This window comes from Macrobrachium rosenbergii, chromosome 12 (genome assembly GCF_040412425.1).
Source record: "Macrobrachium rosenbergii isolate ZJJX-2024 chromosome 12, ASM4041242v1, whole genome shotgun sequence".
Lineage (NCBI taxonomy): Eukaryota > Metazoa > Arthropoda > Malacostraca > Decapoda > Palaemonidae > Macrobrachium > Macrobrachium rosenbergii.
The window spans coordinates 106243610-106271036 of NC_089752.1; the positions used below are offsets into that span (position 1 = coordinate 106243610).

The following is a 27427-nucleotide window of genomic DNA, read 5'->3' on the forward strand; positions in this document are numbered from 1 at the left end:
ATATATATATATATATATATATATATATGCAAAATATCACAAATTTAAGCCATTATTCACTTGGAAAAAACTTAAACTCTGTTAAAATTTTTAGTTGACAAGGACTTGTTTAGAAGCAATGATAGACAACGGTACCTGTTTATAGTATATATATATATATATATATATATATATATATATATATATATATATATATATATATATATATATATATATATATATATATATATATATATATATATATATATATATATATATATATATATATATATATATATATATATATATATATCATATGTGTGTATGCATGTGTATGTGTACAAACATAAGTATGTATGTATGTATATATGCGCTTTAGCATTATATTTTTCCTTTGAGTTTGGTTCGTCCTGGACATTAATCTTCTATTCCTGCTTTCGAGATTCACCGATGGTTCGAATGTGACTTTTAGCTGCGTACATGATTCGAAGGGTGTCGAAAGACACAAACAGTTCGTAATTCGGTAAAACCACCAACTTGTAGACCTTGTTTATAAAAGCTGAGAAGTCTTTTACTGCTTCCTCGTATCTTCCCCCTTGCAGCTTTGTCTTTCCTTCTTCGTAATCTGAAATTGGAATAGCACAAATCACTGAATTTTCGTTATCATACAGCATGTTGTTTTGAGTATATCAGGACGAAAGTAAATGATTTATGGTGTCATTTTATATCTTTATCTCATTATCTCTAAACGTTATATACTACTAATGACCAGATTTATGGAGGATAATATTTTGCAAGTAATGGCATTGCCTGATGAATTGGGGTGAGAGCCGTTTCGTAATCAAATCTCGTTTACTACTACTGCTAAAATCAAAGAATGGCTTGGGGGTTTGGGCAGGGGTAGGGGACGGGTAAGGTCACGATATATAACCAAGCATCTCTGATTCCCTTATGCTCAGCTACTTACCTGAGAAGTCTTATTAATCCCATTAACTATAAAAAAGTCCCAAACAGCATCACTGTCATATCAGTAAGAGAACAACCATATACATTTTCGGAGATATTCTGATTATGAATGCATTATAATTTTCCTGCTCCTAAAGACTATGCCAGTGATCGTTAGGAATCAATATTAGTGGGAAGAAAATACTTATAAAGGGGTTTAAGTACTTTCTTTCCATCAAGAAAACATATGCAAAATCTGACTAGTCAAAACTTTTGATGTTTGAAAACAAGGCCTACCACGAAAGGAAACGATTCATTTTCCTTATCCTTTATGAATTCAATTTATTGTACATATGTACCATATTTTTCTTTTGTCAAGTAATGAGACATCTATAAATGTCAGTCTTCATAGGCATACAGTAGCCATTGAGTGAAGAACAATAGTATTCATAGAGAGGAAAAAATGAACTAAGGTACTTACATTTATGTGCATCTTCTAAAGTCTTCAGCATTTTAGCCACGTCATGTTTAGTGCCACAGGTATTGCAGATTACTTGATTTTGCTTTTGAGGTTTACAGGGAAGAGGATCTCCACATTTTTGGCAGCAAAAAGTCCGGGACTGGTTCATCTTGTCATACACTGGCCAGTTACCAAGGCAAGCCTCGCAAGCACACCTATGAGTTATAGAAAAGATTGCTAGACAATATGGAATTACTTTTGTAGGCCTTACCCTCGAATCTAAGAAAAAAAAAGCAAACGTAAAATAGTCTTTTATGAGGGTTACAGTACAGTTTAGCACACCAAAATGAATTAAACCTTTTTAAGGACGAAGAAATAAAATAAATGCACTTTTACAAAACCCTTCCAAGATGACTTACACTAACACATTTATGCAACAATATAATTAAATGTGCACGATTTCACGCCATATGTTCTCGAATTTGTTAATAACAGCGAAGGATATTAGGCTACAAACCTCATGGCCCAACCGTTTGGCGATTTTCACACCATTTAGAGCTACATGAATGTTTTCATTTCCCATCATCCCACTGGATTAAAAGTGTGTCTGCCATTGGCATTTTCCCCACCATGGAGTTCAGAACTTTTCACAGGGCTCTCCTCTGCCTAGGGACACATTCTATAAGTATTCCAAGGCCAACAGTACTTATTCGGGCATCAATTCCCAGGTCGTGCCATTTACTACCACCGTGGAAGCAGGCCATAGTAAATGGACTAACGTGATTTTCGTGGTTGTCAATGCCCTCAAAAGAAGAGGCTCATCTACCATTTAAGGGCATGTTCACTCACACAGGATTCACAACCCTTCACTAAGCACTTTTTTTGCTTTGGGGTACATTGCATGAGAATCCTAGGTCACTGGCACTTCTTGGTCATCAATGGTCATTGGCACTTCTTGGTCATCAATGGTCATTGGCACTTCTTGGTCATCAATGGTCATTGGCACTTCTTGGTCATCAATGGTCATTGGCACTTCTTGGTCATCAATGGTCATTGGCACTTCCTGGTCATCAATGGTCATTGGCACTTCTTGGTCATCAATGGTCATTGGCACTTCTTGGTCATCAATGGTCATTGGCACTTCTTGGTCATCAATGGTCATTGGCACTTCTTGGTCATCAATGTCCGGGTGGTAACCCCTACCACTATCGTGGTGGTAGTCTGTTTTAATTGACTGTCCTAAAGAATGAATTTGGCAGTAATTATGATCTTGATTTTATGCCAGTTGCCTAATAGGGTGTATTTTTCATGTGGAAATCTTATGCCATGGCATTTTTACAGAATATTTTTGGTATGCAACTTCTTTGCTTGAAGTATCAATTCCACAATAGTTCTTAAGATTTTAGAGAATACATTTTTTTACTTTAGTACTGCATTCATTAAGACATAGTTATTTGTTGGACAAAATTTCAGTAAGCAAAATATTTTAGGGATCATTTCTCTTCTTTGTAGGATATGGTTACATAGCTTCTTTGCTTGAAGTCATGCCAAAGATTTTGGATTTTAACAATTGTGGAGACTCAGCTTATTCTTGTCTATGCACTTCACGGAATCTGCAGTTAAGTTATCGTATTAGATCTGATCGATATAGCACATGGTACTATTTTTGGTCCTGGGTACTGCCTTCTCCAAGAGATACCCAACTTGGAGTTCCTTGATGTTTCTTTTACTGGAATTATAGTGATCTCAGATCTGTCTCTTGTAATAGTCTTTTGTGGATGGTAATAATGGGAATTTTGGTTACTTAGGCCAGTATTATATATTTCTGGAGTTAGTTCTTCAGGGAACCTCTAAAGAAAGACTTAAATAGTTGGAAACTGTTTCTGACAAATCGCTTGACTAAAACATCAAAGTGTTATGAAAATGCAAAACTATCGTTATGCTTGAGTTAATTTCTCATTGTCATCATGGTTCTAGGAAATGATCCAAGGCAAGACTTCCAAATATTTGGGATGTTACTAGAGGTTTTGCCTTAAAGGATCGAGGTAATTCTTCTTCTTCTTCTTCTTCCTAGCTTGTTCCCATTTTTATATGGGGTCGCCGTGATGCCTTCTTTTGAAGGACTGTGATTTGGCTTTGGGGTAGACTTATGTAGTCCCGATCGGCTGCCCTGCCTGACATCACTTAGACTCCGGTATTGTGTACATGTATTGTACCAGTTCACCAGCGCTCTTTCTCCCAGCAGCGAGGAGTTGTCACGCGGTGAGGTCGACAGTCGAGACGTGTGAAGTGTCTGTTATGTTTTTAGATGTTGGAGTGGCTTTGTTTGTGTGTAATAGTCTGTAACACCCATTTGCTTTCGAGGTAATTCATTGAAAGAAATTCAAAATGAAACTTTTCAGAACTAGGAAAACATGATAGACGAATACCACTCACATACCTGAACCAATATGATGATAAAAGTTTCTTCTGTCGTAATTCTAAGGTGTTTTTTGTAAATATTGGACCATAATTTTCTGCTATGGTATCACCAGGTTGTAGCGGTCTTAAACTTATAAGCACTAACTTGGTTCCCTCAAAATACCTGAAAGATCACCAGATGCCCATAAATATGGTGAGAAAACAAATACAGATACTAAGATATTGCACGAAGTTCTTAACACTATTCTTTTACCAGTGAAATACTCCAGACTTTAGTAGTTTTCGAAATGAAAACAGGCAGCAAATCTTTGCAGCCTATAGATGTAAAAGCCAGTTATATATCTTTTTTATCATCATCACTTTCTTAATAACAAATATTCTAGTACATCAAGGAGGCATCTATACCTTGTAACTGTTGGATAACAGGCATGATTGCAGAAAGCAGCTGTTGGGTAGATCCCTAGACCTAGGAAGACACTTCTGCTTTCTTCAAGGCGACATTCGTCACTTTTGAAGTCCATTCCACTAACCTAAAATGATGCAAGGAATCTGTGCATAAAAACAACACGACAGTACAATGAACAAAGAGGTCATACATCTGTGCTGGAAAATATACGGAGAATGGTTAGGGTCAAGAGGATTATTAGCAGGTTTCCATCTACCACTACAGCAGAATTCGTCTCCTCGGTCTGTTTTGAGCATTGTCTAGTTACACAAGATAGTATGTATTATAAGAGATGCAGCATCGTGGAATCGGGGATATTATGAGGTGCAGCACCGGGGAATCATGGATACTATAAGAGACGTAGCATTGTGGAATTGTGGATTTTGTAAGAGACTCAGCGCTGTGGTTTCGTGGATATTACAAAAGATGCAGCACTGGAATCGTGATATTGCAAGAGATGCAACACTGTGGATCGTGGATATTACAAAAGATGCAGCACTGTGCAATCGTGGATATCAGAAGAGACGTAGCACTGTGGATTTGTGGATATTACAAAAGACGCAGCACTGTGGAATCGTGAATATTACAAGAGGTGCAGCAGTGTGGATCGTGAATATTACAAGACATGCAGCACTGTGGAATCGCTGGTATTTTAAGAGACATGGCACTGTGGAAATATTTTTTTCTTAAAGAAGGTGGGGAATTCTGTACCAGACAGATCGAAGAGATGGACTCCCCCCTCGTAGGATAATATTCGTATGTATAAGACTGAAGTAGTAAATAGTAAAGTCTTTTTAAAAGATATGTAGAGAATAGACTAACATTTATAAAACTTTTGAAGGAAAATAAGGCTGAATTAACTTGTCTGTTGTCGGAGGTGGCAGGGAAGGCTGCTTATTCCACCAAGACAAGGAAAACAGGTCAGTAAGATACCACATTGCACACAATGTTATAAATATTTTGTTAGTCTAGTTATGCTGAGTTGCAGTCAGTTGTGTTTAAAGTGATTCAGTGTTGAGAATTTACTTTGCTTACCTCGTGTGCATTGAACTGAACAATTTGTAGATTCCTTAATAGGAGACTACCTATGAATACCTCGTCATCTGTGAGACTGTCACCCCCTATGCCTGGAAAAAAGTTTACGGCCATTATATTCTCAGCATTCGGTATACCGTGGAAGGCAAAGTTATCTGGCTATTTTAATTTTTATCCTCCACAAGTAATCACAGAGATTTTCCATTAAAGTCACCTGTGATTGAATGTATAAATGCAAGAGTATTAAATATTTAAAAACTGGAACCCGCCTGTTCTCTCGCTGTTTCCAAAGAAGCTCGCCCTTTTCAGCACTTTCAAAAGAAAGGTGGCCATTATAGTCAGTGGGATAAAGTTGTTCTGGGGACGCTTGTCTTCGAGTCTCACCAGGTGATGAACACTCAGGTAGTCATTGGAGCGGTGAGGAGACCCCGGCGATGGAATTCTGGGTAGTTCTTGAAGGTGCGTCCGAATCTGCCAAAAATTGCAATTCCTCGTTACACGTAAATGAAGACCACTATCTCAGATGTTTGTTTCTGAAGATTAGGTAAAAGGCCCTAGAAATCAGTACATCTTTAAAATTAAAAAATCGTACGGATACCTCAACTCATTCAGATTTAAATATGTACCGAGAATGGGAAAGTGAAAATATTTAGTTGGTTTCTTAATTTTGTATCTTCAACTTATTATAATTACATACACATTTATCCAAGGCGAAAGATGATTATCCATTTTTAGTAAAAAATCAGATGTAACGTGAAATATTAGAAGCCCAGTAGCCAAGTAGAAAAATCTTATCTCCTTTTTTTCTTTCCAAAAACTACCACTACTGATATTGTTAATAATAATGAAGAGGGTAATCGGATTACCCTATTCATTATTATTAACAATGTTAGTAGTAGTGGTCGTAGTAGTGGTAGGTTTTGGAAGGAAAAAAGGAGATGGGATTCTTCTATTTGGCTTCTAATATTTCGCATAAGTTACATTTGGTCCTTGACTAAAAATGGAAGATTAACTTTCGCCTTAAACAACTGTGTACGTAATTGTAATAAGTTAAAAGGGGAAGATACAGAATTACGAAAATAACTAGATATTTTCACTTTGCTATTTTTGACATATTTTTAAAATCTGATCTGATCTTTGAACTGAAGATAATCACACCAACTTTGACTCTAAAATTAATTGTACGCATCTTTGAACTGTCATCTAGGTGAAAGTTTTCAACCAAAGACAGCAACTGTCAGAAATGCATCTGTGTCAGCCATAGTAGGTGAGTGAATATTTAAATACTAGCAAACGGCTCTCCCGGAAATGTTTACGATGGACAAGCCAGATAATTATCAATGAAGTTCATTTCAATTTCAGTGTGATTACGAAATACATGTGCTGGTTTTTTTAATTTCTCCCTTATTGGACCTGTATCCGTTATTTTCTTTAAAAAACGTCATTTTTAGTTTTCTGTAAAAGAAAACTATTGTGCTGGCTTTGTCTGTCCGTCTGCACTTTATTCTGTCAGCACTTTTTTCTGTCCGCACTTTTTCTGTCCGCCGTCAAATCTTAAAAACTACTGAGGCTAGAGGGCTGCAAATTGATATGTTGATCATCCACCCTCCAATCATCAAACATACCAAATTGCAGCCCTCTAGCCTCAGTAGTTTTTATTTTATTTAAGGTTAAAGTTACCCATAATCGTGCTTCTGGCAACGATATAGGATATGCCACCCGGGCCGTGGTTAAAGTTTCATGGGCCGCGGCTCATACAGCAGTATACCGAGACCACCGAAAGATAGATCTATTTTCGGTGGCCTTGGTTATGCGCTGTAGTGGCTGTACAGAAAACTCGATTGCGCTGAAGAAATTTCGGTGCCTTTTTTACTTGTTAAGTTTCTTTCCTACACGATTCTATTGATCTTTCTCAGTTTACCGTGGCATCAAGTTGGCCACATCAAGCTGGTCTGGCTTCGAGTCAGGTGAAGTTAGGTTGGGGTGTTTAGGGAAAACGTATGTTTCACGCTTTGAGTCATTACTACAGAAACACCGTCGGTTTCTGTCACATCTGCCCTTCAGCAGGAGTGCTCTTAGGTAACGAAACTGGTAAGATTACCGGGTGGTTCTTCATAATCGTGGCGATAACTCATACCTGTCAGGTTATGAGAATACCAGAGGGAGGGAATAACTGTCAAGTTTATTATATTATATAAACACACAAACACACAAGTCGATAAATGCACATACACACATGTGTATATATATACACATATACATACACACACACACACACATATATATATATATATATATATATATATATATATATATATATATATATATATATATATATATATATATATATATATATATATATATATATACATGCATAAATATATAACATCTGCGTTCAGATAACGTCATACATAATGCATAATTCATACATATTTATATATATCGGATATATATATATTATCCACCTCTATAACTATACCTAAATTGTGTCCTGGTATGACATGCACCATTAATGAACATCTCATTTTTATAACGTTTGTTAAATGTATGCACACACAGACTTATTTCCCGAATTTTTATCACATCACCGTAATTAATATACAACTTAAGCTGAAACTGGGGACCTAAATTGTCTCCTGGTGAAATATGATATTAATATGTTGCATCATTTTTATCTATTTTTTTTGGTTATTATCAACTAAAATGCACACACACAACATATATATATATGAATTTTTATCACATCACCGTAATTCATATACAAGCATTAAAAGCTACGTTTGTCCTTTAATATCCAATTCGCTCTACCTATAAATAAGATATTTTCATATATATATATATATAAGGGGATTTTTAGTCTTATTATCAAGTAAAAATATATATATTATATTATATATATGAAAATATATATAATATATATATATATATAATATATATATAGGATATATATATACATACATTTATATATATATAATATATATATATATATATATATATATATATATATATATATATATATATATATATATATATATATATATATATATATGTGTGTGTGTGTGTGTGTGCGTGTGTGCATTTATCGACATGCTGGATGCTTTGATTAAACCGAGTGATTTGTCCATATGATACTTTGATGAAAAAAAAAAAAATAAAAGTGATGCAATGCATTAATGGTGCTCTCACCAGGACACAATTTAGGCGCCCAGTTTCAGAGTCAGATAATTCGCGTTCCTCTCCGGATGGCGGGAAATAAGTCTGAATTATCGCGTTTGACGTCACCTTATCTGAACACAGATGTTCTCTACTTCACTCCTGTCAGAATAATGATGCCCCTGCTCAAAATAAGCGGTTTTGAAAATAGAAGGTATCGTTCCAAAGACCTAAAATAAGTACTTATCACTAATAAATTTCAGTATATTCATACTAGATTAGATGGGCTTAGTTGTACGGAGTCAGTCTATCAAGTAATGTTAAGCAATTTGTGGATCATTAACGTGAGGATGCAAGACCAGGATGTTTCATCAGGTGTCATCAAAATATCATTGTGCGATCAAGTTCTTGGCTTCAGAAATCCACTCGACAGTAGATGAAGTAACATGAATGCTGCTTGCAATTAACATTTTATATGCTTTTATTTAGCTTGCTTTTTTTTGTCTGTTTGTTCGTCTTCATCAAATCTTGTCACTCAATTTTCGACCTGTTCCCTTCGTCAGACGGACTTGAAATTTTGCATGGTTACTCAGTCCCGGTGACAATACAACCTTATATGATCAGTAGGCCAGTAGTGACCTCTAGTGACCCTACAGTGACCTCTCCCAGTATCTCAGGATTTGTATGAAACTCTTCGGATTTTTCACAACTTCTTTGACTCGGTAAATAACTCTACGGATTTTTTCAAACCTTCTTTGGTTCGACAAGATTTCAATTGCGTTAGCTACAATTATAGATCGGTTACAATTTCTGTCAAAACTAAAAAGCATAAAATAAAAAAATATAAAAACCAATTTTTTAAAAGTGAAAAATATATAATTTTTTGAGACACACCGGGATTTTCTTACAGTTAATAATTTTTCTTTTCTTGTAGCATTTCCTTCCATGTTTGGCGCCTACGCTTTTATTTTTGTAGACATGATTAATTGTAAGAAAATCTTGTTGCGTCTCAAAAAATTATTTTTCATTTTTAGTGCGATTTAATAAGAGCGCGTTTTAAAAAATTTATTTTTATATTTTTTTTATTGGCCATTTTACGAGGTCGCACGGCTATAAATTACGCATAATTATTACAATTGCTATGGAAAGATCAGTCAAGCGAAAATCCAAAAATGAAACCCAAGACGATTTAAATTTTCACGCAGTTCTTAGCAGTGCACCAAAAAATGTGATCGTCTGTGACACATATTGGAGGTTTCTTACACAATAAATGTGCAAAACTTTTGAAGAAATATTGCGTGAAATAATGTCGACAAAAAAAAAAAAAAGTTCATTGTCTGGGAACTACCCTCAGTAACTTTGAATTTCGAATAAACCAATTCACATGCAAATGGATGTCATGAAAGTGAGCTAATTTCTTTTACCTTTTTAAAGAAGCCAAGTCCATGCTGACTTATAATTCTCAGGGCGAGGAAGCAGTTGAGCGACATCCCACTGTCTTGGAGTAAAGCTAAAAACTTGCACTCCCATTTGTGGTGAGTTGCAAGGGCGAGGTCGCGGCATCCGATACTGCAGAAGGCGACGCCGGAGCACCAACGGCAGGGCACAGGTGCTGTGATGCTGAAATAATCATGAAAGTGGAAGCCTTGTCAGTGTGACGATTATTGATTAAGGAATACTAACCTTCCCCAATCACACTCTTGGGAAAATGACTTATAGCACCACTGACTTCAAGTCACGAGCTACAGAGTATAGGCCTATAAAAGTTGGCTGTCAGACAACGTGATACCCGTTAAAAGCTTCCAGATCCATCCTTGCAGAACTTCTTTCTGGAAGATACACAGAAGATTCACTCTTTGATTTTAATATCTCTCTTCATTTTATTGATTAATAATTAATATTATATTCCAGAACTAGGGGAAATCATGAGTTTGGAAGATGAATCGTTGTGTCTAGCTCTAGTACATGATACTTTTACAAGCTGTGACACTGTATGTGAAGTCTTTCCAGAGCATACACGTGCCTGTTGAAGCTTACATTTGTCCCTAATGGCATACTAAAGAAGCAATGGCCACCAGCAAGAGGTTTATACTATTTATACTATAATAGGTTTATATACTATATATACTATTTATACTATATGTATATATATATATATATATATATATATATATATATATATATATATATATGTGTGGTGTGTGTGTGTGTGTGTGTGTGTGTGTGTTGTGTGTGTTTGTTGTGTGTTGTGTGTGTGTGTGAAATATATATATATATAATATATATATATATATATATATATATATATATATATATATATATATATATATATATATATATATATATATATATATATATATATAATATGTGTATGTGTAAGTGTGTTTTCCAGGAGAAAATCATATCACCATAGGAACAGGGTAGCTAGGACTCCTGGTACCTAGAAACTTCGAAGTATGTACAGTATGGTAAATAAATCTGAACAGCTATTTCCTTGATATTATATTATAACCACATCTCTCATGCAAAAACTGATCGAAAAACATTTTTTGCTGGCAGCCATTTTCAAAATGGCTGCCACGGCGGTATCTGGAAAATCCATGATGGATCTACACCTAGTTTTTTAATATCTTTGGGTAGAAAATGTACCAGATTTAATGCTTTTGCAATGAAATTAGTTTTTTTATAGCAGATTTGCCCACCAATGTTTATTAGCACGCGTCGTAGCCTGCATTGGAAAAAAAGTCTATAGTGTTAACTGAATCCGGAGGCAAATTTCATGGCAACCTTGTTGTGGCTGAAATACAAAAACCTATCATCCGCATCACGAAGCTTCTCTCACTCTCTTTCTCTTTTATCCTAATGCATTACTATTCTCCCTGTATTTTAATATATTTTGATCTATTTGTTAATTTATTAATTTATTTTTTCTTTTTTAATATGTGAGATCTCATCTTTCTGTATTTTCTTTTACCTGCTCTTACTTCGTCCTAATGAACACCATATTCTTTGGAAACTTAAATTTCAAGTCAATGGCGCCTGCGGGCTTGTTCCATATGAGTAGGGCTCATCTTCTAAATAGACCCTTCTGCATTTAGTCCTCTTCCCCAGAGATAATTTTCAGAAAATTACCAGACACTGTACATTCACCTCACGTAAAAGCATGTAGAACAGCTGCTCCTTTTTCTGGCTGTTGTTCACGAGAGAGTCATAAGTGATACTTGTGATAGCAAATACGTACACTGTGGCGTACAAGTCCCCAGACCACTTCTGCCACGGAATAATAAATCTATGGCCCGGGGACGTTCCGTACGTGCTCTGACATATAAAAACCGGTGATCAATAATGTTGTTACGAAAAATGGTGTCGCACATCTTAGCAACGAGATGACCCACTTTATTTATTAATTGATTTATTTATCTATCTATTTTTTTATTTTTTTATTTTTGTGATATTTAGACGGACGCCGAAGAATTTCTCCTTGTCAGGAGGAAATCTCTCAGCATCATCTGAGGTGAAACAGAGATGCAGTTTTGTTGAGGAACTTTTGTGTTCTGTTTTCGATTTATTTGTCTAATAAAATCATGAGGTGCGTACCTAAGATGTCTGGGAATGTGGTTGCAGCGGGGGTATGAGACATTTTATATAAACTTACGCAAGTATATGCACAATTACGCTATGATTCAAATAGCATTTATTTTCTCATTGCAAGGACAGTCTAAGTTATGGTCCCAGGTAGGTACAGTTTTGTGCGATATATTTCTGTAAAGCTTAATTCACTGGGCAATCAGGGGATCTTTCCTAGATAGTGACCCCCAAGGGTTTTACCTTTGCGGCGTGTTAATACAAGGCCGTTGGAGATTACTGCAAAAACATAAACAAAATACTGTAAGTATCATAATGATAATAACCCCCAAGAAATATATATAAGTCTAGATAACGACCCCCGAACTTTGTTGGGGGTCACTATCTAGGAAAGATCCCAAATAGGTTTAAGCTGTGTGAACTCTTAACAGTTACGTGAATGATTACCATGTTCGGTTGTTATTTCAGTATGTTTTTTTCTGCTTTTCAAGTTAAGTCACGCACAAAATAAAAAAAAAGATAAACTGGAACGGTTACGTAACATCCAAAAAGTTGACCCGGTGAAATCCTGTTGGGGGATTTTATCAGCAAATTGGCAGCGGGAAACTTCTCTCGATCGCAAAGCTGTGGGTTCAGTTTCCTTATTTTCGGGATAAAACTTCGCCAGGAAGTGTCATCTCCACAACTTCTGTCGGAGGAGGCGTGAAAATCATCTTTGAACGACATCTGTATTTCTTTTGTAGCTTTTCGTTGTCGCTTTCAGTAAGACACAGTAAGACAGAGACCGAGTTTGAAGATAATGAAGGTGTTCCGTAAGTTTACGGAAATGCATTCAGATTACGGACTGAATTTCACCGACAAACAGAGCGGTAAATTGAAAAAAAATACCTGACATACAAACAAAGATAAGGATTTGGAAGAAGAGACCAGACCTACGACCTACATATCACTACGTTCTGTAAGTTTTTTCTTTCTGAATTAGAAAGAAAAAATCGTATGTAGGTCGTAGGTCTGATATCTTCTTCCAAATCCCTATTTCTGTTTGTATGTGTAAGGTATTTGATTTCAATCATTTTGAGTAGACCGCTTCGTTCAAATATTTTCCTCATCCGGATAAGTGAGGAATGGCCTTCGAGCTACAAGGTTACGTTGAGATCGATCGGTGATATTATATAAATAAATAGTTATTGCTCTTAGCGACGAGGCGTCACGCATATTCACACGCCATAATAGCGGGCTATGACGTTATCGCTGTCATACTGGGAACATTTGTTCGTGGAAGAGACCCCTTCAGGACTACTTTCTCCAACGGTGCAAAAGGTGCTCCGGAAAAAACTAGAACTGGGTGATAATCATTCGATGGAATTTGGTAACAGAATGGGTGGATGTTAAGCAAACATTGTTATCAAATGAAAACCGACTTCTTCATTTTCTTTCGAGAAGGAAGTTTGAAAAGTTTGTTGATTTGATTTAATGTTATGAATTTCAGGCTGTCAAGCCAAGCACTGGGGCACTTTCTGCCACTCTGCGCTAAGTACGGTAGAAAGAGGGAATTGGAGTGGTTGGACAGCAAGATAAAGAGATCCAGAATAGAAAGGCGGTGCAGCGCAAGGATCTAAAGGTGGAACTGGGAGAAAAGCCCAAAATTTGCACTAAGATGTAATAGTTAGAGAGGTTGGACAGCAAGACTGAAGAAGGGAAGCGGGAATGGTGGTAAAGTGAAAAGCTAAAAAGTGGGTGCAGCTAGGGGCTGAAGGGACGTTGTAAACACATTTTAGTAATGCCTACAGTGCACCACGCGAGGTCCACTGACGGCACTACTCCCCTACGGGGTGGAAAGTTTTAGAGTCGATTTCGATTAGTCACAAGCCAAAAAGAAAAGAGATAAATATCTATTATTGTATGAATCACTCAGTAGAATGAATGATCATATACTTTTGTCTGTTTACAAGAGAAATTTTTATGAAATAGTATAAAATCGAAAACATCATTGTTTTCGATTTTATACTATTTCATAAAAATCTGCAATCTATTAGTCCCAGAAAAGGCCCAGATGTATTATTTTAACCCCGAAAATTTGCCTTTGTTATTAGGAAAAAATCTATTTTATTAAACCGTACAAACAAGGCTTAATATTGTAGCTGAAATCAGGTAAACTGTATTAAATGCTCAAATTTTGCTCTGTCCTATAGGTAACATTACTTAAACATTAAAGTCTAAACAAGTTTCCAGCAAGCCATTCTTTGACATCAGCACCGAGAGCAGGGTGGCAGTTTATGGGATAAAAAAAAAATACATCTCAAGCAAACGGCCTGAAAATTCAGTATTATTTGGTGATGAAATAATGTAGTTGTTTATGTAATAAAAACCAATAACACTTCGTTGCATACTCTTGTAAACTACGACTCGTATTGCTAATGTAGTTCGATTTGTCATGTGAAAACTTCAAATTATGAAGACCAGTTGTCATTGAAATGAATAACTTAAGACCATATATTTCTAAAATGTGAACAACAATAACTTTTACGACCTGACAGGTGTACGCCGTAGCTATAATTCAACGCAAAATAGCGACAGGTGTACAAACAAAACGGGGACGGAAAATAACACTTTAAAACAGTAAAAGAGTAAGTGAAATAGTACTCATTTGAAAACACAAATTAAGGAGGAAAATCCTAATGATTTGCCCTGATATATAATCGACCACCATTTCGCAAAGAAAACACGAGGTAGAACTTCCGCAAGTTTCGTTTCTTCAGGTATAGAGGCGAGACAAAGCTCTTTAGAATTCTGTTCGTCTCGCATCCTTAAGAAAAATTAATTTAACATCAGTAATATACAGGAGATGGTGGATTTCTTCGTGGTGGTATTTGCTCAAGATGAAAATTTTTAAACTCTGGTGCTTGCGTGATTTTGCCTATTGTAAATTGCCAAAGGAATGAAAAGATTATTTCCTTGTCTAGCTGGCAGCCTCCCTCCGGCATTGTGAGGTACATTTGCTTGTAAATTTTACCAAAGTTAAATGGACCAGTGCAGTCAGGTTGACCACAGTGCATCTGAACTGCACTGGTCATACTGGGAACCCTTTATTTGTCTTTTTCTTATTTTAGACTTCTTAATGCAAATGATAATCTGCTTCCGAGGGAAAATCGCGATCAAGCGCACCTTACTCGCATGGCGTTCACAAATATCACCGTAGATTTTGCCTTGACTGAATTTTAAATCATGGGCTCTGAATTATGAAGGAAACACCTGCGGGAAAATGTGGGCGAGGCATCTTTTTCATGATCGAGTTAAAATGTGAAACACTCCAGCTCTCATGTGAAATGACATACGCACACAACATCCTGAGTAGAATTCAAACCCACGAATGCCTAAGTCATTGGGTATACAAAACAAGAATCTTTCCACGTCACTGAGTCCCCGTTGGGCGAGTCGGTAGAGTTGTCGGCTAGCATTCGCTAGGCCCGAGTTCGAATCTCCGGCCGGCTAATGAAGAATTAGGGAAATTTATTTCTGGTGACAGAAATTCATTTCTCGGTATAATGTGGTTCGGATTCCACAATAAGCTGTAGGTCCCGTTGCTAGGTAACCAATTGGTTCTTAGCCACGTAAAATAAGTCTAATCCTTCGGGCCAGCCCTAGGAGAGCTGTTAATCAGCCCAGTGGTCTGGTAAAACTAAGGTACACTTAACTTTTTTTCCACGTCACTGAGAATTACCTAATGGCATTTAGGAGACTGGCACTGAATGAAGGAGGAAAGGGACTGAATAGATTTAAGAACAATTTCAACTGCTCCGAACAGCTGGAATGAATATAGTCAGCTGGGGGTGTTTCAGAGAAGAGACAGGCGTAGTATTTCATAGCAGACCCCATTGAGATCTCTGAGCGCGGGGTCGATGCTGAGGCGTCAACGAATTTCTTGAATAACCACTGCCAGGAAGACGTCCTTCGTCGCTCGGACGAGTTCGTTGATGTGTACTTTGCAAGATATGTTTAATATAAGCATATCTCTGGAGCAGAATAAGCCAGATGATGTCTAACTTCTCTGTGGACATTCCACAGCATTAATAAACACAACTATGACTTGTAAGTGTCAAAGACCCAAACTGAGGCACTGGTTACGTCGTCAAGCTAAAATTGAAAAAAAGGCTCTATTTTGTATCAGCTTTCATTATGCTTATCATATGCAGTGTAAGGGCAGGAATTTCTTGACCTCGTAAAGCCAAAATTATTTCGTATTAGATTTAATAATGTTTATCATATGCGATGTCAGGACAGGAATGTCTTTACTTCGTAAAGCTAAAGTGAAAAAAAAGCTCTATTTCGTATCAGCTTCAATAGCGTTTATCGTATTAATTTAAGGACACGAATTTCGTTACCTAGTAAAGCTAAAATTTTAAAAAGAATATTTCCTTTTAGCTTCAATGTAAGGACACGAATTTCATTACAGCACGTGCTGAACCCTTTTTAAGTTAAGTATACCTTAGTTTAACCAGACAACTGAGCTGATTAACAGCTCTCCTGGGGCTGGCCCGAAGGATTAGACTTATTTTACGTGGCTAAGAACCAATTGGTTACCTAACAACGGGACCTACAGCTTATTGTGGAATCCGAACCACATTATAGCGAGAAATGAATTTCTATCAACAGAAATAAATTCCTCTAATTCTTCATTGGCCGGTCGGAGACTCGAACTCGGGCCTAACAGAGTGCTAGCCGAGAACTCTACCGGCTCGTCCAACGAGGAACTTGAACCCTTTTTAGAACCGAGGAAAACACAAAGTATGCACACAGAAAGAGACAATGATATTCAGAGAGAATACTTAGCATAAAGAAAACCTTCCACGATACAGAATACCTGTAGAAACAGGTGTGGCAGTGGAGTTGATGTTTGTCAGACTTCAGCACTGTCGCGTAAGGCTTTTCAGCTATGAGGACCTCGCCTACCGGGACCGGAGACCCAGCTGCGGCAAATCGACCTGTTGTAGTACAATAGCATGACATGAAAGATCAGATGAGTAGCTACTTTCTTCATTCACTCTGTATGTGTGTGTGTTTTTTCTCGAAGAGACCGGTAAACATCGAGAAGAGGGCCGATTTGGATTGATGATGTAATATAGTGGTTTGTTAGAGTTTCTTTGCTTTGTTTGTGGAAAATTTCAAGAATATTAAACTGTAAGATTACACGGAGCAGATATATATATATATACACACACATATATATATATATATATATATATATATATATATATATATATATATATCTATATATATAATATAACAGTATATATATTCTTATATATATATATATATATATATATATATATATCTGCTAATAACAGTTTGATATTCTATATATATATATATATATATATATATATATATATATATATATTTTTACATTTATATAAATATAAATAAAATATATATATATATATATATATATATATATATATATATATATATATATATATATATATATATAGTATATACAGTATATGTGTATATATATATTTATTGATAATGTCAGCTGCCTGGTAACTGTCGACAAGTGTATGAGTCAACAACGCAACACAGAAAATTTCTCGTTAGGAGCATAGCTAGAAAAAAAAAATAGGGAACAAAGTTTACTTTTATGAATGTAAATCTATTCTGACTGAATTAGTTTCGTGTATTGCTCAAGCCCTTTAGCACAACGTGGATTTGGATAAGACGGGAATAATATATAACGCCGCAGGAATGTGTCTATCTAAATCACATGTTGATTACTGACTATGAAATTGACCAATCATATCTTTATAACTACCCTCATGTTATCTGAAGTTGTCTGAAATCAGAGTACCCTCAGCCTTACTCAGGTAGATTATTATTGAAAACCATGAATATTTCATCATCTGAAAGACTTTAGTAGAGAAGGATCTACTTAAGACTTTCTTTTAATTTTCCTGACGTTTTGTCATCTCAACAGCCATTCAGAGAATCTTCTGCCGTTTGTCTTGGTATCTCTGAGGCTTCCGATACACCACTCGCAGTCTGTCAGGAATTCCTCTTTCATTACCTTTCATCTCTGGTCTTTACCTATTCCTCAATCACCTCTTCCATCCAGTTTCATATTCTTTGAGACAGTTTTACCAACAATTTAGGAGACCACGTTCCTTAGAAATTGTTAACCAGCTCCTAAAAAATTAGGCGCTATTTTAATGCTATAAGCTCACCTCTGACGCGCGGTTGCTGCAGCTTTATATTGCCCTGATTCGTTTTTGCTAAGGGACTTACTGTCAAATATAGGGTGCCTCTTCTTTCATTCCATTTCTAATAGAACTGAACCATAGGGTTGTTATAGCTCAGTGGGTTTCACCAAGATTCACAATGTTGTGGTCCCGAGTTCAATTCACTCTCATGGCTTGATGAATTAAACGGCAATGACGACGCTACCCTCCCTATGAACTTGAGATGGAGGGTTTGACGAACTTTCACTGAGTTATCAGCAGCCACTGCCTGGTTCTCCCTGGGCCTAGATTGGGTGGAAATGGGTTGGGCACTGACCATATGTTTATACGTTCAGTCTCAGTGGCCTCTGCCGCTCAAGAGTAACCTTTAATCCTTTGAGTTGGACTGACCAGTTACTTTATCCTTCTTCTCTCAATTTTGTTTCGCTTCACTGCAAGGTAGCCCCCTTTGTCTCTTTTCTACAGGTATTATTTCAGCTACTTTTGTGTTAGGCCTAAGGGGAGAATCTCTCTGTCTCTCAGTGGAACTCGTACCACCCAAAAGGGCCCATCTGTCCATATTCACAGAATGATACCTAGATTGGTGACTTTTTTCTATTTAACGTTAAGGTTTTGGACTCGCTGTTTATCTACTTTTTTCTGACTCTCAAAACCTTCATCCTGTTTTCTACTTTGGTATTAAGCTCCACTCGTTTTCATGGTCCCTTCTTTTCCTTGTTGGAACAAGTACTTACATGGGCATCATTTTGTATTCAAGTAACCTATCATAATCTAACTTAATCGAACCTAATCTATCTTAGCACAATGATCGTTACCTAGAAGAGGGTTCCCATTACTGTGCACTGAATCAATTCTTTTATTTGAGCCTGGTCTAGATAGTGTCGATGGTTCCTTCATTGCTAAAAGAAAAAGTGTCACACAGTTTTCACGAATATGTAGATGTGAGGTAGGCCTATTTTTATCGTATCATACACATATTCACATATACACATGGGCAAATGTGCCTATCGTTCGTACTTCCATACGTAGTCGTGTGTGCGTTTGATTAGAAGCGCATGGTAATGTTTACCAGTGGTCTAGTGATCACGAAACTTGTCTTCCCAGTGCAGTGGAAGAACTAGATTAGATTTACAGGAGGAACAGAGTGCTTTACTGTGGCTTCTCAGTGTGTATCTGTTAACCTAATCACAGAACGACGTACCTTGCAGTTATTAGAGAGATATGTCACGACCAGGCTGGAATAGGTCATGGGGATATCGAACCTCATTCCAAAAGGCTTGCTGAAAATCAGAGGGGGAGCTACCTTTTCGAGGCATCCCAGCTATGGAGAAAAAGGCTAACGGTAGACAATAAGTCCTTCATTCTTTAATCTAAGAAGGGGTCTGCAGTCTCTGAGATCGATCAACAACGACATTAAAGAATATGAAGACCGACTGGTTAGTCTGAGCTCCCTTTTCTAGAGCAAATGAAAATTCACAAAGAGTACTCGTAGACAGCAAGATGAGGTATGATCAGATTACATTGCTCATGTCATTAGATTCCAAAGCGGAAGAAGATCTGCTCAGGGACGGGGTCCTTTCATTTTGTTAAGCGCTGCTCCACTCTTATTTTGAGCAATTCTGTCCTTGTCATGAATTCGCTTAGCCATGAAGAAGTAAACTAAAATAATGTTTATAATACGAAGCTCCAAACATCTGTGGATATGAATAAACCCATAAACCCCCTTGCGATCATTGTGCGCGTATTGTGTGTGCATAAAGAAGAGAGAGAGAGAGAGAGAGAGAGAGAGAGAGAGAGAGAGAGAATGATTCGAGTAACCCATATCTGTCAGAAAAAATTATCATCCCGCCGCCAGTCAATTACACAAAGAGCAGACTTATTTATCAGGTAGATCCATTTGATAAATGCTATTTCTAGTTATGACACATTATGATGGTAAGTAAGATTATCGAAAGGGTAATGGGAGGGACACAGATAAATTTACCTAGTGCGTCAGACTGTTGTATGGTGACAGCGCTGGAGGCACTGGGTAGAGAGGGGTTGGCTCCGCCATACACTTGGACACTTGTATGAGAAACCTCCCACTCACAAGCTGAAAGAGAGAGAGAGGGAGAGAGAGAGAGAGATGGTTTTATTAATAATAATTCTTCCTCAAAATTACTTTCGCTCCAAAGGAATCATCTCATCGCTCTTCTTCGTCCATCAAGTTGGGTACGTAACCAGTTTAATACGAATTTATAACGAAAATATTCATCTACTAACTGGAAGCTGTACTTTATATATATAAAAATGTTTCTAGTAGATATATCCGAATAAAACAATTATATTTTTATGGCTAGCTCACATTTTTGTATCCTATCACACAAGTGTTATTATCGAAGAACATACTCCATGCTTACGGTGAGCATTGCTGTTTGTGATAGGTTAGCAATGCTGGTGTCTGAATTCCTTGTCCTTATCACTGCCTTAATGTTTTGAGACTTGAGGTAATTTAAGGTTAGGAAGAGTTAGACAGTTTGTTATACTCGTAATGTCATAGGTTCAACATAATTACTACGAATAAGTCAGATTTTCCCTAGTGACGTGAACTGATAGCTTATCGAGAAACAAAACAATCCTGAAACGAAAGCTTTTTTTTTTGTCAGTTGGAAAATACTGAAGAGTGCATTAGATAAATGAATTGGATCCTAACGAATACAGCAGTTTAAATTCAATATACTGTATACTTGTTGACTGTTTCCATTGATCTCACTTGTTTCATAAAATTATCATGCTAAAAATATTTAAATCATGGATGCAAAATAGGTATAAACAAAACAAAAAAATTGAGTGAAAGGCAGGTAAGTAATATTTCAATATTAGATGTATTAATAGATGAATAACAGATTATTTCGTAACATCAACAGTATCCTGTGCCGACTGTCGTACTTTCCGCTATAAAAAATGTGATATTTTTTCCTTCATTTAGTCAACAAACATGACATCACGGCACTCGACCAGTGACATCAGCCGCTTACCTTCGTCGGGTCTCCCATCGCAGAGTCGTATCTTATCTCTGAAGTGTCTGGACCAGTACTGAAGCTTCTTAGTTTCCATGTCCAGAGTACAGAGTGAGTCCAGGCCAGCGCTGAAGGCCTTTTTCGCTTGGTCGTATTGACCAAGTTTCGTCAAACTCAAACCCTTGCGATCGAGAATCTTGACGGGCGGGAGCAACGTCACAGGATGGTTTAGTATTTGAAAAAGGAGAATGTGGAAGTTGGGGCGGTCCATTGGTGCCTGTTACCATTCTCGAACTAGGGAAATGGGCTAGGGATGTCTATGGCGCTCTCTTCGTTAAGGCAATATATGTTGGGGTGTTTTTGTAGAAAGGGGTGGGGAGGGAAACAACACTATGGTAAAAGTAACTTTTTTAAAGAAAGGGAATGTGACTTCTGAGAGAAAACAGGGACCTTATTGTGGTACACAATGCGCATGAAAGAAATTTCAGGTGTTTTACTGGTTATTTTTTTTACAATGGAATGATACGGACATGTTTATTCATTCTGTAGTTTAACGAAGTCTTCCTTACCTTAAACAAAAGTCTTCTTGGATAATCCGCCTTCATAGCCAGTTCGATGTCCCTCAGACATAGCTGGTATTTTCCTTGATGGAACAGGGCTGCTGATCTATTGGCATAACTGAGTGACAAACACTCCCCTGAATAATAATAATAATAATAATAATAATAATAATAATAATAATAATAATAATAATAATAATAATAATAATAATAATAATAGCTGTTTCGACGGCATTCAATTTGTATAGAGTCTTCTCTAATCGTCTAACAACCTTTTCATCGGCGTGTAGCTGATAAAAAGGTTATAATACGCATAAAGAAGACCACAGATTAAATACCGTAGAAACAGCTGTTGTATTTAACGCTACTGCCTTCAAAGAAAGTCTCCTCTCTAATAATAATAATAATAATAATAATAATAATAATAATAATAATAATAATATTGAATTTCTGAGTGATTTCTCAACTACTACGTTTGTTTTTCCTTATGAAATTATTACAATTTTAAGTAAACTCAGTTAATAATAACCTATTACGTTAAAAGGTAGTCATTTTATGCTAATCATCACCTCTACATTCAATCATTCAAAATTGTCTTATGTTTAGAAGCCCGTTGAATCCTTTGTCACATTGCTTTATACAAACTAAAAAATAAAACTTATATGAATGAGAAACAGCTATAAGAAACTATATGTTACAGAAGAAGACTGAAAGAAAAAAAACCGTTCCATTTGAATCTTCCTACGTACTTTAATTGCACAATTAATTTGAGGGCCTTAATTATATCATGATATAACATATCCATCATACTTCTCGCATACTCCAATCTCATCCCTGAAACGGCAGCAGGAGGAAGACTCATGATCAATAGATTCCTCGCACGAGAGGAATGCAATTTGCGTGACAAGGGCGGCGGCACAGACGAAAAATAAAAGAAGAAGAAGAAGAGGAAAGAATGACGGGGAGATCTCGTACCTCCTTCGTCTTGGGGCGCGAAGATTATGGCCTTCGAGTAGAGCGCCGACGCCTCGGCATAATCGTTTTCCGCGAAAGCCCGATTCCCCTCGTTTCGCCGAAGCTCCGACGTCTCTCCATCCTTCTTTTCGTGGGAGCTTCGGACGTTAATCCCGTGGACTGGCTGGAAAGAATAATTATCCACGTGATAAATTACTCGTAAGGAGCGCTATTATCTTAATTTCTTCCGTTTTATGAGGTTCCGTTCTCTTTGTTTTCTCTTGGGAAAGGATATGCTGTACGTAGCGATGTTATTTCATTAAAAATTAATGCGAGCAAAATTGCTTTAGTGCAGTGCAATCCCTTTCTGAGTAATGCATATGCATACATACATGCGTACACACAAATATATATATATATATATATATATATATATATATATATATATATATATATATATATATATATATATATATATATATAACTGAATCATGTATATGTATAACTGAATCAATAAAGAAAATATAGAACGTGATGAATATATAAGATTTTAAGACTGCTAAGTAAAGGACCTAGCAGTCTAAAAGGACCTCGTCAGCACTCCAGTGTTTTCCGTTTCCTTCGTGGATTTTATCTTTATATATATATATATATATATATATATATATATATATATATATATATATATATACAGTATATGTATAAATATACACATATATGAGTGTGTGTATTCAACATTTAATTGTTTTCCTTAATGAGGGCTGCCTCATATCAAAAAACAATGTTTATTGCCAGATCCACACTTAAACGAATGAATAATGAATCATGAATGAACCCTTTGTGCAGAAAAATTCCACAGCACCAGCCTTTTCGTACACCTAAACAGAATGTCTCATAAGCCTTAATCTTACCATTGTCCAAAGTATTTATTCAAGAATAACTAAAACTATCTACTGCTTCCATTTATTCACAGTTCATGTTAATTTTCTTTGTCATCCCCAGTCATCTGTATCATCTACAACCATCAGCATTTCACGGTCTGTTCACGACTTGTATTCTTATTCCATTACTCTACACTTCCATTTAGTGTCCTTTTTCTGACTTCTTGCATCTCTCCATCCATAAACGATTATTAAACAACTATGGAGGCATAATACACCCAGCAAGCCCCTAAAAATACTTCACTGTAACTTGTAAACTTTTCCTGGTTCTTAGTAATCTGTCCTCTCACCATAAGCCGCCAGCACCCTACACATTCCCTTTCTATCAGTTCTGTTCTCCAAGTCTATGTATGCCACACAGATCTTTCTCTCTTTACCAATAAAGTTCTCACATAACTATTTTATATGAAACATTTTATCTACATATCCTCATTCCTGTCTAAAACTAGGGTTTTTTGATATAAAAAAAAATCTGTCATCTACTTTTTCAATCAAAATTATGCCATACAACTTCCTTGGTATACTAAGGAAAGTTATTAGTTATGCCAATATAATTTATATAGCACCCTCTTTCACATTTGTACAAAGAAACAATCATTCCTCACACCCATTCCTTCAGAACCTTGGTCAGCCACTCAGTCACACTTGAACCACTGTACTACAGTACCTTTATTGATTTTCAGTTTTTCAGCATTCTTAATTGGCCTCCTTAACCTCACTTCCACAAGCATTATCAAAATTACCCTGACCCCTTTCATTCTTGCATCATTCACCTCTGCCTCTCTTATATCGATGGATTAAGTATTTTGAGAAGTCAACAAATTCTCAAAATACACACTGCATCGACCCAAGACTGCATTCTCAAGCTGCATCTCTGCATGCATCTTGGATTCGGATGTCCATTTTCCCATTAACCTTTCTGTTGTAAGAACAACTCTTGCTCTCTTGAAGTCCTTGTTCACTTTTTCTGTGGGGCCCTTTTTTCATGACATGCCTTCTTTTTCTCTATTACTTTCATCTCTAACTTATCCTTCTTCCTCTACGACTCCATAGGAGGATTTGTATTACAAACAGACATCTCACTGCATTTTTATATTTATCCATCTTTCCTCATTTCCCAATCTGCACACCCACAGACATATATGCACAGACGTGGAAAACATGTCTCGAGAAGGCTGATTGCCCCTTCACCTTTAAATCCTCTCGGAGTTTGCTGCTTGCGAAAGATGTCTTCGCCTCTGCTTGCTGTTTTCACTGAGGTTGAGTAATTGTTCATTACATTTCGCTTTCCCTGTTTGATACCATCTCGAACAACCGGAGCTGTGTTCATCTTGCAGCGACTTTTCAGACTGTCGAATCTCTGAACCCCTCACCGCCAAAACCCATTATAACAGTGCGAAATGCACCAACTTTCTTTTTAAAGGAACAAAACAAACCTCGAAATTCCACATCCTGACGAAACGCTCTTCATCTGTCTTGCACTGACTGAATCCATCGATGAAATCCTGAGATGTCTGAGAGTCGATTTGGTCGAGGTAATCTTTGAAGAAACCATCCCGGAGGCTGTGGAGGGTGTGGTCGGAAAAGAACTTGCGGTCTTCGTATTCCTCTTCTTGCCTTTTCTCTGCAGACATTGGCCCTTTTTTATTAGAAGACATAAAGGACAAAATTAGTACAAAAGTTGACTGTTGTCAGTAGTGTCCACTTCTCATTCTCTTGCCAATAAACGTATTTATTGTATTGCAAATACAGATTCGTTGATGTACACGGTGTACACTTATGCACACATGCACGCATGTATGTATATGTATATATATATATATATATATATATATATATATATGTGTGTGTGTGTGTGTGTGTGTGTGTGTGTGTCTGCGCGCGCGACTGAGTATGTGTTCGTGCATGTGAGTGTTTGTGAATGTATGCTTGTAAGTAAAACATCCATCAGGGATATAAAACAGATATCAACTGGGTATATGGCCACGAAGAAAGTGAAGTAACGGAGTGGTATATCTGTTGCCTCTACCCTAAGGCATTCCCAAGCAAACTACAAACAATAGAAATATAACATCACACAAACGTGAAGACCGGTTTAATGTTAAAAATAGTTATCTTTTGTTCCTGATGTCGTTTGGTAAAAATGAGTGTGTATTGTAATATTTTTTATTTATGCTGTATGGAATTCGCTTGAGGGTGGATTAGAGTAAAGACAAAATACCTTGTACTTTATTGGCCTACTTTACTAGCATCATACTCTTAGTGTATATACATGTACATATATATGTACACACACACACACACACACACACACACACACACACACACATATATATATATATATATATATATATATATATATATATATATATATATATATATATATATATATATATGTTACAGGAATATGTGAAATCAGGGATTTCACGAAATCCCTAGGGGATATGTGAAATGACCAATTCGCTTAGGAACATTTGCTACTAGTACTAAACACGGCGAAACAGTGATTCATCTACACTGTTTCGGCGTGTTTAGTACTAGCCCCTGGGTGGGGGTGACAAATGTATATCACAGTGTTTAGTACTACCCCTGGGCGATCAAATGTCCCTAAGTGGATTTAATCCCCCGGGGGCTAGTACTAAACACGGCAAAACAGTGTAGATGAATCACTGTTTCGCCGTGTTTAGTACTAGCCCTAGGGGATCAAATGTTCCTAAGCAGAATTGGTCATTTCAGATTTCCTAGGGATTTCGTGAAATCCCTGGTTTCACATATTCCCTGTAACATATATATATATATATATATGTATGTACATGTGTGTACAGTAAGTGTATGACGCTAGTAAATATATATGTATATATATGTCATACACATTTATATATTATATATAGTATATGTATATACTATATATATGCATACATATATTGAATATATATATATATATATATATATATATATATATATATATATATATATATATATATATATATATATATATATATATATATATAGAAAAACAATCACTAAATGAAATAGAAATTTTTAAATAAAAAATAACGTAATATTTCTATGAAGTTTTGGAATGTTCCAGCAGAGCAAAACTCGGAACTTAAGAAAAGTGAATGGTATTTCCTGCTTGTATTCCCTATAAGAACAGAGTATTCACTTTGTCTCATATCTTAATTTATTTTTTTACGGAATAAATATGAATTTCTTGAAGGTAAGTAATGAGTTTCCTGCTGTCACAGTTTACAGTTTTTTACTTTATCAATGTTGTCCTGTTCAGCACTCTTAACCATCGTATTTTCGGTAAGATTCAAAAGCTTCACAATCTATGAATATAACTTGATTTACGCACAAAAGTAAGTGACTCAGAGTTGCCTTTCGTTCCCTTTGTTGAAACATGCTCCTGAAAAGATGCACACGAGAAATCTAACAATAACTTCCTCATCATCACTTCACACTTTAACAAATACTCATTCATTCAACAACAATTTCTAGAGAGAAGAGTTTCGCCCAAACTGATACCGAAGTGATACCGTATTGACGACAGAACGTTTTTCTTTTTGTCTGGACAACACAACGAATTACGAATGATGTCACTAGCAACGTCTACCAACGATACGAGCACCGTAAAAGCAAGTGTGTGTGAGTACGTTCGCCCCCAACTCTTGACAGATCCGAAAATAGACCGCTGGCGGCAGCTACACCAAGGTG

At 36.4% G+C, this 27427-nt stretch overlaps 1 protein-coding gene across 1 annotated transcript; it reads right to left on the reverse strand.

Annotated features, from left to right (window-relative positions):
• Window positions 1-378: 378 nt before the first annotated feature.
• On the reverse strand, window positions 379-27369 carry LOC136844278 (SET and MYND domain-containing protein 4-like). Its single transcript, XM_067113258.1, has 14 exons — window positions 27250-27369; window positions 25147-25349; window positions 22791-22953; window positions 21825-21952; window positions 21274-21451; window positions 20241-20348; window positions 16885-17005; window positions 9863-10058; window positions 5555-5756; window positions 5286-5377; window positions 4211-4335; window positions 3825-3968; window positions 1406-1599; window positions 379-604 (listed from the first exon to the last, which is right to left on the reverse strand). The coding sequence occupies exons 2-14, from the start codon at window positions 25342-25344 to the stop codon at window positions 405-407; spliced, it is 2049 nt and encodes a 682-aa protein (XP_066969359.1). The 5' UTR covers window positions 25345-25349; window positions 27250-27369; the 3' UTR covers window positions 379-404.
• Between the last annotated feature and the right edge of the window lie 58 nt (window positions 27370-27427).